The following is a 14,552-nucleotide window of genomic DNA, read 5'->3' as shown; positions in this document are numbered from 1 at the left end:
GTTTGTTTGTTTATGGCTCCTGGATCTTTGCTCCGGGATTGATTCCAGTAAAATTTGAGTGACCCTAAGTGGTACAGGGATTTCAATGCAAGTAGGTCATATGTGAGACAAAGATCCTGCCCTCTGTTTCATTGCTCCATATCTGGCTTTGGTAAATAATGATCTTGTAAGAAACATACTCTTCCTGGTGAATTTTAAGTTTTGAAAACTTTTAACAAAATTAGACCATCTACTCTAGTTTTGGACATACTGTCTCAATACTGATATGCCTTTCTATAACGAAAAATTTTTGAGCCATTTTTTTCTTTTTTTTGGCATTGGAGTCACACTGGCAATACTTAGGATTTTCTTCTGGCTGTTTTCAGGGATTACTCATGGAAGAGCTTGAGATGACCATCTGGGGGGTATTAGGAATCTAACCTGGGTTAGCTGCATTCAAGGCAAGTGTCTTACCTAGTGTACCATGTGCCTGTATCCAGCCACTTTTTTACTTTAAAAGCAGTTTTTTTGTTGGTTTAAATCTATATAAATACATTTTAATATGAACCTGTGGTTTTACAATGTTTAATTATATCTTCTTTAATGTTTTGTTTCATAAAACATTCTCTTCTGGGGCTAGAGCAATAGGAAAGCGGTAGAACGTTTGCCTTGTACGTGGCTGCCCAGAACGGACCATGGTTCTATCTCCAGTGTCCCATAAGGTCCCCAAACCAGGTACATTTCTGAGCACATAGCTAGGAGTAACCCCCGAGCATCACCAGGTGTGCCCCCCCCCATACAAACAAACAAACAAAAACCATTCTCTTCTGTAATCAGGTAATATATATTGTTATTTAAATTTCCTCACTTATCCTCTTATGTAATTGTACAAAAATAATAAAATCAAGATTACTTTTAACAGGCTTCAGTTGTGAAGCTAATATTTTGTCTATCACAGAACTTGTAATTTTAGTCTCTTCAAAAAAAATTTTTTTTAGGCCACACCTAGTGACTGACGCTCAGGGGTTACTTCTGGCATGGGCTCAGAAATCACTCCTGGCTTGGAACACTCGGGGGATCATGGTCCGTCCTAGGATAGCTCCCCAAGGCAGATGCTTTACCCCTGGCGCCACCGCTCTGGCCCCTTCAAAATTCGTTTAAGCTTTGTTGTTTATTTCATAAGAGACCTTTAAATGTCCTTAAAATAACTATTAGGGAGAGGGTGGGTGGGATGGACTAAGGCATCAGGGGGGTAAGAGGGAAACTGGGGGACATTGGTGACAAAAAATGCCTACCAGTGAAAGCTTTTGTATATTGTATGACTGTAAATCATGAACAGTTTTATCTTTGAAAAAATAACTACCATGAACAACCTTGTAACCATGGTGTTTAAATAAAAATTAAAAAAATAACTTTATTACTTATTTTTATCCCTGATAGTTTGTACTGGATTGTTAACTCACATAAAAATTCAACAGGCTGAGATGAATTTAAAATATCAGGTGCCATTTCCAATATGTTTCTTTATTAACTTTCCTTATGATGCTGTGGATCAAACCATAGCCTATTACATATGAAGGATGTGATTTAACTCAGAGTATATTCCAATTCCTAAAATAAATATACTTATAAATGTATATATATGCAGATCTCTGCAAAACCTGCACAGGTAAATTTTGAAATTTTAGAAAGAAAGCTAATGTCCACCAAAAGAAAAAAAGCAAGTGAACATTGTAATTACATGTTCATGATGTATTTTTGGAATATATATACTAATTTGGACTTTTGTAATCATAAGTTGCATGCAGACTATCTGATATATACATGCCAAGTTTCAGAGGTCAGGATGAAATGAAATGTCCACGAGAACTAAATTAAACATGCTATATTTACATCAAGAGCCCCAAAATCATAGTCATAATTATTTTAAATAAACATCTGGCAATTACTAATGATATTGTATGTGTATTAGGGTGAAATATCAACTCTAGAGATAATCTGGGTAAATGAAGACTTTTTGATTTAAAGATCAATAGTTGGGGCCGGCGAGGTGGCGCTAGAGGTAAGGTGTCTGCCTTGCAAGCGCTAGCCAAGGAAGGACCACGGTTCAATTCCCTGGCGTCCCATATGGTCCCCCAAGCCAGGGGCAATTTCTGAGCGCTTAGCCAAGAGTAACCCCTGAGCATCAAACAGGTGTGGCCTGAAAAACAAAACAAACAAACAAGAAAAGATCAATAGTCAAATATTGATTTGGGTGTTTTTGTTTGTTTGTTTGTTTGTTTTTAGTCCACACCTGGCCATGCTCAGGGGTTTATTCTGGACCTGTGTTCATAAATTGCTCCTATCAACTAAGGGGATCATATAGGATGCCAGGGATCAAACCCGGGTCTGTCCCAGATTGGATGCTTACAAGGCAAATGCCCTACCACTGTGCTATCAATTCAGTCCCCTCAAATATTGATTTTTATCAGCAAATTCATTTAATAATGTTTGTAAGCAGAGAGTTTTGCCTTACTATATGTACACTATCTAAGGCAAGTTCTCAAGGATGGCTTCAGTGGAAGTAAGGGGAATCATAGTCTGATTCTTGTGCATTTTGTTCTAATCATGTATAAAGACTGAAGAGATGTCAGGTAATATCTATGCATATAACTGAGTGCCAGAGTATACTCCCTGACACTGCATGTCTTCCTGCAGTTGTTTAGTGGCCCCACTAAAATGCATGCATACATGCTTCCATGGATTGATACATAAAACACCTCATAAACATCTAAGTGATTTTGAAGCCTTTATGATTTAATTTCATTTTGTCCAAGGTCGATATGCCATATGCTTACAAAGTGCTCTTGCTTTCAAAAAATACATTTTTGAATGTCAGTGGGGATATTTACTCAACTATAAGCTACAGAAGCAAATAACAAATTCTAATTCTAGTAGCAATGTTGTCGTAGTTCTTCTATGCATACTCTGAGAAACCCTTTCATCTACCTCTATGTTGTTCTGGAGATTATGCTAGTTCTATATATTAGCTGATTAAAAAAAGAAAAAATGGCCCTACATATATTAAAAATTTACAGAAATTTGGAACAGTCCCAAATGCTAAGGAGATCAATTGCATCATATAACACTATGTACATTATAAAATCATATTTTGAGCATGATTAGTTTTAATTTTATGTTACACAGTTACATAATTTACACAGTGAAATACGTTTTGAAAAACAATTATATTTAACACATTAGGCACTTTTCTAGGTGATTTTAATGAAAAAAATAGCTTTTTGTACTTGTAGTTATTTGTGTAATTTTAGTATAATGAAAAAGAATAAAAATATGTTTGATAATAATGAGAATACTAATTAGTGATAGGTCAATTACATTACACACTTCATGGAATTTTATTTTTTATTCATGCATGTAAATAAAATACCTTAATTTAAAATAAGTAATATTGTCCCCACCAAATATGAGGCATAATGTATTTTTATTTTTCTTATAAGTGGACACCATAAACTAGGTTATTTGTCAATGCTACCTTCATATAGATAAATGACAGGTTTCCAGAGTCTCAAAGTTCTTTCTCCAATATATTTTGTTTTATTTTCTCAGAATAAATATTTTCTCTTTCATATTGAGGACAAAATTAGTGGCTCTTAGGACACACTCCTGGCTCTATGCTCAGGGAATCATACACTCTGCCAATGATAGATCTGGGATTGGTCATGTGGAAAGCAACTCCTGTATTATTTCTCCAACTTAGAGAATATTTATTTTCATATGTTTTCCTTAATAAGACTTTCATGCTGGTTATCAATAAAAGCAGTATTTAATAGCAACATTAGAAACAACTCATGATATATATGAATAATATAACATGGTTTTTGTTCTTTGAATTGTGTGGTGGGTAAAGCTGAATTAGATGAACTACGTCACATTGCATTAGTGTTTTGAGCTATTTTTGAGTTAGAAATTGTTTCCTTTTATCCTCTTATAGTTTCACAATTTGGAGTTAAATTTTGAATTAGAAGGTTATTAACAGAAACAATTAAATTGCTAAATTATTATGTCTAATATAAACACTAAAAATTATTTAGAAATCACTATAAAAATCTACTTTTTAATTCTATGCATTTTAATTTCTAATTAAAGGTACTTTGATGATAACACAATAAAACTATATTGTAAAATATTAAAGGTATGGAAATTAAAGTAAAATTTTTAGAGAATGTGTTTTATAATATATATATATTATATTTTACCAGGTGCATTGTATAAAATTATTCATACTATATTCTACTGGGATTACACAAATTATTAACTTCTTTGCTGATAACATTGATATACTTATTATCTTAATTTTATTAATCTGTACTTATGAATTTTATAGTAATGCCTGCATAAAAATGGAGGATAAGGTGTTGATATTAAATTACATAAAATAATCTTGAATTAACTTGTGATCCTGCTTAATTAATCAAAAAAGTTTGTTCATAATAATATGAATGAGAAAGAAAGCAAAGTAGCTGACCCCACAAAACATCCAAACCACTTTTGAGATAAATATATTAGTGAATATGTTATTAGTAGAGGTAATAAAATAGAAATAAAAAACTTATTTTTTATATAACTGCTTCTATGCTAGCCCCATCAATTTATTTTATGCTTATCTCTTATAGCTTTATATACCAGAATATATTTAATTCATTTGAAAACACATTTTGTAAAATGACAAAAATACCTAATTTTCACATATATTACATTTTATATAGCAAATTTAGAATTATTTAAATATGTGAAATATGTTTAGTGTTTCATTTATTAAGCATTTAAGCAGAAAAAAGAAATATTAATTAATACTTTTGATTTCTTATTGTATGTATTTTCCATCATCATTAGCCATCACAAAGCTAGGTACGACCTTAGGAATTTATTTCCCAATCAGTAAAAACAGACACCAAGCTGGGAAGATAAACAATTTGAAGAGTAGAAAGCCTGTAGCTTGATTCATTCATTTTCCTATCACGTCATTGAAAATCATGTTTTTAGATTCTAATGAAAAAGAAAAAAAATTATATATATATATTTACTTGAGCGTCCTAAGCACCTTACTTGTTAGAACAGTCTCTTGCTGCAGCTAACTAATTGCCTGTGTGTTTTGTCTAGGTTGAGGGAAAGCTAAGAGAATGAAGGCTCGAAATCCCCAGTGGAAGCATGATATGGCGGAGCAGAGCTGGTGCTGAATTGTTCTCTCTGATGGCTCTATGGGAGTGCATAGCCCTGAGTCTTCATTGCTGGCTTTTAGCAGTTGCTGCTGTTTCGGATCAGCATGCCACAAGCCCCTTCGACTGGCTCCTTTCTGATAAGGGACCCTTCCATCGCTCGCAGGAATACACAGATTTTGTGGACAGAAGCCGGCAGGGATTTAGCACCAGATACAAGATATACAGGTATGAAGCAAAGGACAAATAACTGTAGAGATAATTGCCTTGAAGTTGGATTATCAATAAGCTCTTTCTCCAAGGAAAGTTCCAAAGGAAAATATATTTGGTTCTCAGAGGGATCTTACTGGGCCATGCACTCTAGAGCATGTTTTGAAGTTGCTTAACTGCCTCTGCAAGTTATTTACAAAGTTCACAAAGTGGTCGGCAAGTGTGCTCTTGTAGATGAGGGAGGAAATAAAAAAAAAAAAAAAAAAAGAAACCGTAAAGAGAAAAAAACTATGTAGATCATGTTGATCACTGGATCCTTTCTCCTAAATTCTTAAAATGCTACAATGCCTTGAAGTTAATTCCAATTAACATTCAGACTAAGTTTCTCATCTGAATAGAGAAAATTATTAATGAATTTTCTTGAGTGACCTTTTCTTTCTACCTTTGACAACGTTATATATGTCTTTTAACGTAAATTAAAATTGAATCCTCTTAGTTATTGAGTTTAATCACTGCATTCTTTTTCATTTTTGCATGCAAGATGATTGTGCTTTCTGAAGTCAGAGATAGTGCCAATGAGATTAAAATAGGAGTCAGATAACTAAAAAATAACAGAAAAGGGATAAAAATATAAAGAAAAACTGAGATATTAGACTTTCACTTTTGTGTCCCTTTTTTTTAAATTGGAAACTAAAGTGGACTAAAATAAATGTCATTCTAACTTCCAAAATTACCCTATTCTACATCAGGCCATCAAAACATTTAAATAGAGTATATAAATGGTTGCCAAAATATTTGGTTATATTGATTTACGACATGAAGAATATCTTATGAAAATGTTTAGTTTTTTCATGATGAACATTTCATTTCCCACTGATTGGTGTAATGGTTTATGTAGACATAAAATTTATTTTGCATTTCTGTGCCTTTATTGCTATGGATACTCTTATATAAATGTTTTATTTTATGTTGTGTGTGCACCAGAGGGCACTCTGTTTCTGGTCTATATGTTATATTTTACATAGCATTGTGAGAAGGTTATAAGTATCATCAGCAATGAACATTTCCAGATGACTAGGGATGCAGTAAATTTTATGAAGCATCTTAAATTTATTGTTATTTTTAAAAACAAGCAAAAAATAAATACCCCTTCACATACAATAAAATCCTTTCTATACATAGGAGTCTAAGGAATCAGGAGTCTAAAGAAAGGCTTATATTGGAAAAAGAATAAAGTTATAAAAACATAATGGATTTGGAAATCCAGCATAAACCAGTTAAAATATCATGATTTCTGCTAAACTCACTCTTCTGTATTTGTTGGTCAGCTAGCTTCTGCTCATAATTTGCATGATGATTGCAAGAATGTCTTACATTTAGCATTCTGCAAGAACGTTTGAAATGGTTGGTTAGATTGATGCCAGAGCATGTCTCCATGATCTATTGGGAAGTCTGATGTGTTGTCTTACATGCGATTATTTTGGCTAAGATGATTGGTCTATTAGTTGTGAGTGGATACTAAGATTTGGCATGTTTATAGAGTTTCTAAGTTGAAGAAAAAAGACATAATTTTGAACACCATAATGGAATGTGAGGAAATAACTGTGTATTATGATTTGTTTTTTGTGGTATATATTTTCTTAGCTTTGTAAGATTCTATATCCCAAGCCTTTTCTTTGCCTATATTGTTCACCCTTGTAAGATCTAACATTTACGATTTGAATAACTATAAGAGGAAATCACCTACTTATAAAAATATAATAAGGTATTTCTGTCTAATTTTATATTATAATATAAATACAAATTTTCAATGATTTCCAATTTACTACAAATATGTCTATACAATAAAATGTAGTATATCCACTATATGTATTTTATATATGTGCACTAAGATAATTTATTTCTCCAGATAGTGTTTCCTTTCATTTTAGCAAATACTATTATCTGGTCTATCAAATATAATGAATCTAGATTGTTTCCCATGAAGTTTATCTTACTTAGCATTGCTTTTAAATGGTTTGTTTCATGTGTTTCTTTTGTCTATTTTGGGTCTGGGGGACATATGTCATTGTGCTCAAGGTTTATTTCTGATTATATGCTCATTTCTTACTCCTGATAAAGCAGTGCTGGCCTAATAACCTTGATTTACCACATGCAAGGCAAAAACATTACCTGCTATGTCTGTCAGCTTTGCCTTTTTACATTTTATCATAAATATCTAAATATTTTACTCATTTATATAAATATTTTAAATATTGATCATAAAAATGATCAGCAACTATCTTTCCAAAATATTTTCTCAAAACTCCAGGATCTGTGATGATTCCAAATACATAGAAATTTAATATTGTTCTACATTAAGTACTAGTTTTATTTAAAATATCATTTAATATACAAAAGTAATATGCTGAATTTCACTGTTGCATATCATTATTATCAAATATGTTTTTAAACTGGGTATTGCAATGACATAGCTTTGGCAAGGCCTTTATTATGAATGCAAAACGTTGTCTGTTTAAAAAATTAGGTCAAATCTCTTTAGTTGTCTTTTCTCATTTCATCTCCTTCTACAGAAACAACTTTTCTCTTTCACCTTGTATATAGACCAGGAAGATTATTACAATCAAACATGAATAATAACATCATGGGCTTCAAAAACAAAAAGCTCTACTTATTTTTGATAAGGAACATTTTTTTGTCTAAAACTTAGAAGTTTTTATGTGTGCATTTTAAAATAATATTTATTAGAGAGTAGTTTTAGATTTGATTATGAAACTGCATTGTGACAGGTTAATTGCTGAGCAGATAATTGCATTGGAGGATCTTAATACGACTACTGAAACACCTTATTTATTTAAATATTTAAATTTGAGTTTTCAGCACCTTTCTTTACTAGAGCTTGATCAGACAACCTAAGCATACACTATTTTCAGTAAGTATTCTTGCTTCAAGGTGACAGGCTGGAGACATTTTTTTCTTTCTCTAACATAGAGCAAGAACACACTGTAATAAGTTGGAGCATCATGATATTATGTTCTAGAAACACCTTCAGGCAATATGCCCAGGAAATGTTTAATTTCTTCCAGGACATGGAAATCCTCATTCTTGTAATAAATTATAGGAGCTCTAGACAAGGAATTCACTTGCAGTAATACCAACTGACAAATTTATCTTGAACCACAGATTTGAAATATGGGGCAATAGGATGGTACTTTTTATTCCTGTAAGACATATTTAATGTATGTAAATCATCACAAAAATCACAGTATTTTTCTTCCCTTTGGAAGTTTTCTATCATATATTTGCTTTACCATGTAAGCAAGTGAGTTATAGAAATTGAAAATTGTTTTGATAGTGATTCAAAATAATAGACAGAAAAGTCACATTACTGCAACTTAAGTTACTTCCTCAAATTGATTTTTTTAAGCAAAAATTTAAGACTAGGAGACAACTAATAAAATATAGACTTATCTTATTTGGCTTTTTAGTTATAGGCCATGAGAAACTATATAGAAAGCATTTTGAAAGAAAAACATACTCTAAAAGAAGTAAACATAGTGATATAAAAAGGTTGCAATTTATAGGAAAAGGTGGACTAAAATAAATGATTCTTTAATCTTTATCTCATTTGAGAGAAACAGAAACTTGATCCCTTTATCATACTTTATCTTTCAAATGTTATTTTTAATTGATTGAACTTTGAGTCATCACTTAAGTGTTAAGGCTTACTCTACAAGTGCCCTAACCTCTGTAATATTTTTCAGGTCTCTTTTCTCTCTCTCTCTCTCTCTCTCTCTCTCTCTCTCTCTCTCTCTCTCTCTCTCTCTCTCACTAAAATTCACTTAATGTGGAGTAAATTTCAAATGGAAATTCTATACTTCTAAGTTCAGAAAAATACTAAAAGTATACAAATAACTTAGAATTTCTTAAGAAAAAGGCATTCAACATTAAAAATAATAATGCCCAATATATTAGAATTAATGTGGATAAATTATCAATATAAAGCTCAGTTAATTTCCTAGAGACAGATGTTAAGTGAGAAAAAATTAAAATAGTGGCTGATGATTTTTATAAATTTTAATATATTTATGCAAATAAATAAAATGTTTAGATATTTATGATAAAATGTAAAAAAGTAGGGATTTTACATAGCAGTTAGCATAAGCCTTACATGTGGTAAATCATATGAAAAGTTTGCAGAGAATAATTCTGTCTGGAGACATAGAAATAATATAGCAGTAGACCTTTTGCCTTGCATTTGGCCAACCCAGGATGGACCTGGGTTCTATTCCTGACATCCTATATTGCCCCCGAGTCTGCCAAGAGCAATTTCTGAGCACAGAACCAGGAGTAACCAATGAGTACTGCCAGTATGGCCTAAATACAAAACAAAAATATTATAATTCTGTCATGTGAAGTACAATTATCATGTTACACTTATAATATTGAGAGAAGCATATTTAAATATTATTAGCATAGTCCAAGAAAAAACAAATAAATAAATAATAAAAGCAAATATTAAATGTCAAGAAAGTGATTATCTCTGTGGAGAACACAGTAAAAGATTTTTAGAGTAGAACATATTTTAAGTGTAGAATATATTTTAAGGTAATTACAATAGTCACTTTCTTAAAGTAGGTATTATTACAGTGGCATTCTTTAGATCTTTATTTTTTCTAATTCTACCTCTATCTATAATTGTTACTACGTGTTGAAATAGAATTTTTTTAAGTAAATAAATACTGTATAATATTTTGTTTTTTTAGTTTTTGGGCCATACCTGGTGTGCTCTCAGATTTTGTTCCTGGCTTGGGGGACCATATGAGACACAGGGGATTGAATAGCTGTTTATCCTAGGTTAGCACATGCAAGGCAAATGTACTACCACTTGGGGCAATGCCTGGCCCTACTATATACATTTTTAATAGAAAGAGTGGAGTCTCAGATTAGATTAATTTTTCCATTGTTCTATTGTCCTAAATTTACTGTGTATATAAATGTTTGAAAAATCCTTAAAAATTTCTTAACTGCTCATTTATATATGTGTCCAATTAAATTCATGATCAAAAATAAAATGCTTCTTATTTTTTACAATGGTCTTCAATATTTCAATGTCATCTCTAACAGATTTAAATTAATGCTATTTAGCAATAAAACTAACATATTTAATATTATATCTATGGGAAACAAACTAAAAGATAATTAAAACCTACTTCTATGATATGCACATATACTTAATTGTATATGAAGAGAGTTGCATGCGTAATAAAAACATTTTTATAAGTAAATGTCTAATATTTACAAGACAAATTGCTCCATTTTTGGTTTGTGTTCTCAGCTATTAATCTATTTATCCAAAAAGTATAGTCTTAATTTTTTTTAATTTTCTGTTCTCAGAAGTCATTCTATAATTGTGTTAGACTAGAAATTATACTCTCCATGAAACTGCTCTATCATATACATTGTCCTGTGCAATTTTTTTTGTTCACTTTAACTTTGAATTTTGATCAAACTTAGTGTGACTTCTTGCAAGTAGGGAGCAGGTGGAGGTTATGAAGTAGTTGTGCTCTGAACTTATCCTAAATTTGAGTTGAAGGCATCTGTAAAATCATTCCACGTGTCGTATCTCCAACCCCAGGTGAAGTCTGAATCAAGTTCACACATAAAATAATTCAAACCAGGCTGAGGGTGAAACACATGTAGTCTGGTAGTCTTCTACCTCTTAAAAAGAGTAAGCTGCCTGCTAGAATTGCTGTATTTTTGTTGTTGTTGAGTACAGAGACCACCCCTGGGTGGGGCAGTAAGGACAGATAGCTCAGGCTATACTGAGGCAGTACCACTCAGGTTTACAAATAAGACAATCTTTGTTTGATGTAAATCCAAGTTGTAAACAAACATACAAAGGAAACAGGGATGATCTTTGTTTTAGGTAAAATAAGGTATAATCTAAGGCAACCTATGAAGAAGTTCAGAAAATAAATTCAGGTATAGGCCTCATAATGAGCATGATACCAGGAAATAAGTTCTTCGTACAAAATAGACTCAGACAGCAAAACACACTAGCTAAGCAAGTGCGGCATTCTTACATACATATGACTTCCAGACTCAAAGGTACAAAATAAAAACCATGTGAGTATCACTTGGCCATTAATAAAAAACAACCATATATGTTCAACAGTATATTCTTACACAGAATTATTGAAAACTACAAGGTATTGCTTTAAGACTATAATATCTGGAATGACATTATGTCTACTGTATACCATTAGTAGAAACATTTTTCAGTAGAAATATATACTGGTCAGGTATTTATTTTCCAGTTTCTTTATTTTTATTATGATTGATGTGGCATTGTATATGTATTATTCATTGTATATGTTTTGGGTCTAAAATTTGAGACACATCTATGCCCACTCTGTATTCTCCACCACTGACACTTATAAGTGGTTCCATACACTCATCCTCTGATCCACTTTCTCCCTTTTCTATAGCTTGATAAACTCAACTCTGTTTTCAGAGTTTAGGCATTTATTGGTTTGTTTTCATCAGGTGTTATTCATACATTGCTTTTCTAAAATGTATATCTATACATTTATACATATATACTACATATAATTGAAATTGTCTAGAGTATATCCTTCCCCATCTGACTTTCTGTACATAACATCCAATAGTTTAATTTATATTATAATGAAGGTCAAGAGTTCATGATCTCCAAAGGATTAATATAGATTCATAGTGGAAACTATAGTGTATACATATAGATAACACACATATATACACAATATAAGAACAATATCTTTGTCCACAAGTCTATAATTAGTTATTTGAGTTATTTATAATTATTAGGTATTGTAAATACCACCAAAATTAATTTTATATGGGCTATTTTTTTTAAATTAATATATTTTGGTTCATGAAAGACCATCCTAAGAAGGTCCATGCTAATTTTTTTTACTTATTGAAAGTTACGGGAATGTTTTTCATAAAGTATTCAACTAAAATTTTTACAAACAGTGAATGAGAGTTATCACTCCTTGCAGGTTGTGGGGGCCATATGGGATTCTGGGAACTAAACCTGGGTTGGCCGAGTGCAAGGCCACTGTGTTAATTTATTTACTTAATTGCTTTTTATTTAAACAACATGGTTATAAGATTGTTCATACTACAGGTTTTTTTTACAGATAAAGTTGTTCATGATTGAGTTACAGTCATACAATGTACAATAACCTTTACCAGTACATATTTCTGGCCACCAATGATGTCAACAGTTCCCTTCTCTCCTTGATACTATCTTCCCCCACCCACTGACGCCTCCTGCTTTTGGAGCAGTCATTTTACTTTTCTCTCTCTCTCTCTCTCTCTCTCTCTCTCTCTCTCTCTCTCTCTCTCTCTCTCTCTCTCTGTATATATATATATATATATATATATATATATATATATATATATATATATATAGCCCTCCCCTCTCAGACTATAGTTTGCACTACTATTAATGAAGGGATGCCATGCATGTCCCTTTCATAGTAGATTTTTCTCTAACTGCACTCTCTAGTCTTTGAATACAGTACTATTCCTCTGGCCCATGAATAAAAGTTTTGTCTCTCCAGCCCCTAATGCTATATATATCTGTATGCTTTGTATATGTTAGATTTTCAATAAATTCATTCTTTGGCACATCACTGTACTGCCCAGAAAACCAAAACATAAAGAGAAAAATATCATTCACATATTATTTCTTTTTTTTTTTTTTTTTTTTTTGGTTTTTGGGCCACACCCTGTGACGCTCAGGGGTTACTCCTGGCTATGCGCTCAGAAGTTGCTCCTGGCTTCTTGGGGGACCATATGGGACGCCGGGGGATCGAACCGCGGTCCGTCCTAGGCTAGCGCAGGCAAGGCAGGCACCTTACCTCCAGCGCCACCGCCCGGCCCCCACATATTATTTCTTATAGCAACATGTAGATATTGAGAGCCTGTCATTATTCCACATAATATAAATTAAAAAAAGCAGTAATGACATTGTGGCTTGCAGTATATGATATAGTGTTTAGCTCATAGTATGAAGGACGTGCTTCATGAAGAAATGAAGTAACAAATAAAGATGACAGAGAAAAGCTAATTAGATTATTTTAAAAATCATTGACTTGGTGCCAGGAATATAGCTCAGTAATCTAGCACTTGGCCTGAATGTGTAAACACCTAGATTGATCCTCAATACTGAACAAAGAATAAGTTAAAAAAAATTGATTCAATGGAAGATATGACTGCTGTATACTTTCCCAATCTACTCAGTGACAGTGAGTAAGTATTACAAGCATACAGAATTCTCTTCTCAACAAGTTTTAAGAAACTGTGATTAAATTATGAAACAGATTAGATAAAATGAAAAGAAAAATTTGAAATAAAAAATAAATTGGTAGATGGTATAATAATTAAAATAAGCTAAATAAGTAACAATAATAAATCATACATTACAACTATGTCTCAGATTTAAATGGCAAATATTGTCACAATTGAAAGTGATCTATAGTACTAAAAGAAAACAATGTGTAACATAGAGACTGAATAAGTATAAGTGAGCTGAATTTGAATGTTCTGACTAGTAAGTACTGAGAAGAAAGAACAGGTTAAAAACTAAAACCTATAGCAATTAAATTTATAGAAATTCTAAATTTGGGAAATAGAAATAAAGAAATCTGAGTGATATTGAAACGTAAAGGTTTATGAATATAAAATGCCCATATATTTTAAAATCCCTGTTGCATGTGAAAACAAATACATTCAATATCTAAAAATAAGTAAAAATGAATGAAAAATGAAAATAAGTGACTTTAGATACTTAGAAAACAGTACATATAATAAAATATAAATGACTCAAGCTCAAAATTATTACAGTATGTGTATTAAAGGTCTCCTTTGTTTTTCTGCTTAGGTCAAACTTAACTGAATCAGTGAGAGCTAACAGAATAGTCAATAATGATGATCATTTTCCTTAAAAAATTTCCATGTTGATTAATGACAGGACATTATGATAGATCATTAAAATAAATTAGGTGAAAAATGTCATAAAAATGTAATTTCTGTTTTCAGGTTTTCACTGGTGATATAGACCACAAAATAATAAATAAGCACAGTGTCTGGGTG

At 31.8% G+C, this 14,552-nt stretch overlaps 1 protein-coding gene across 3 annotated transcripts in view; it reads left to right on the top strand.

Moving 5' to 3' along the window:
* BRINP3 (BMP/retinoic acid inducible neural specific 3) overlaps window positions 1–14,552 on the top strand; it is a 405,270-nt gene that overhangs the window by 19,550 nt on the left and 371,168 nt on the right. For all 3 annotated transcript variants that reach the window (XM_049770256.1, XM_049770255.1, XM_049770257.1), the window contains one exon: window positions 5,143–5,426. In XM_049770256.1, the coding sequence (XP_049626213.1) occupies window positions 5,191–5,426 (236 nt within the window). In that variant the 5' untranslated portion in view covers window positions 5,143–5,190. The remainder of the gene's footprint in view (window positions 1–5,142; window positions 5,427–14,552) is intronic.

This window comes from Suncus etruscus, chromosome 3 (genome assembly GCF_024139225.1).
Source record: "Suncus etruscus isolate mSunEtr1 chromosome 3, mSunEtr1.pri.cur, whole genome shotgun sequence".
Classification (NCBI taxonomy): Eukaryota; Metazoa; Chordata; class Mammalia; order Eulipotyphla; family Soricidae; genus Suncus; species Suncus etruscus.
The sequence above is the reverse complement of the archived record's forward strand: the minus strand, read 5'-3'. Positions and strand labels throughout refer to the sequence as shown.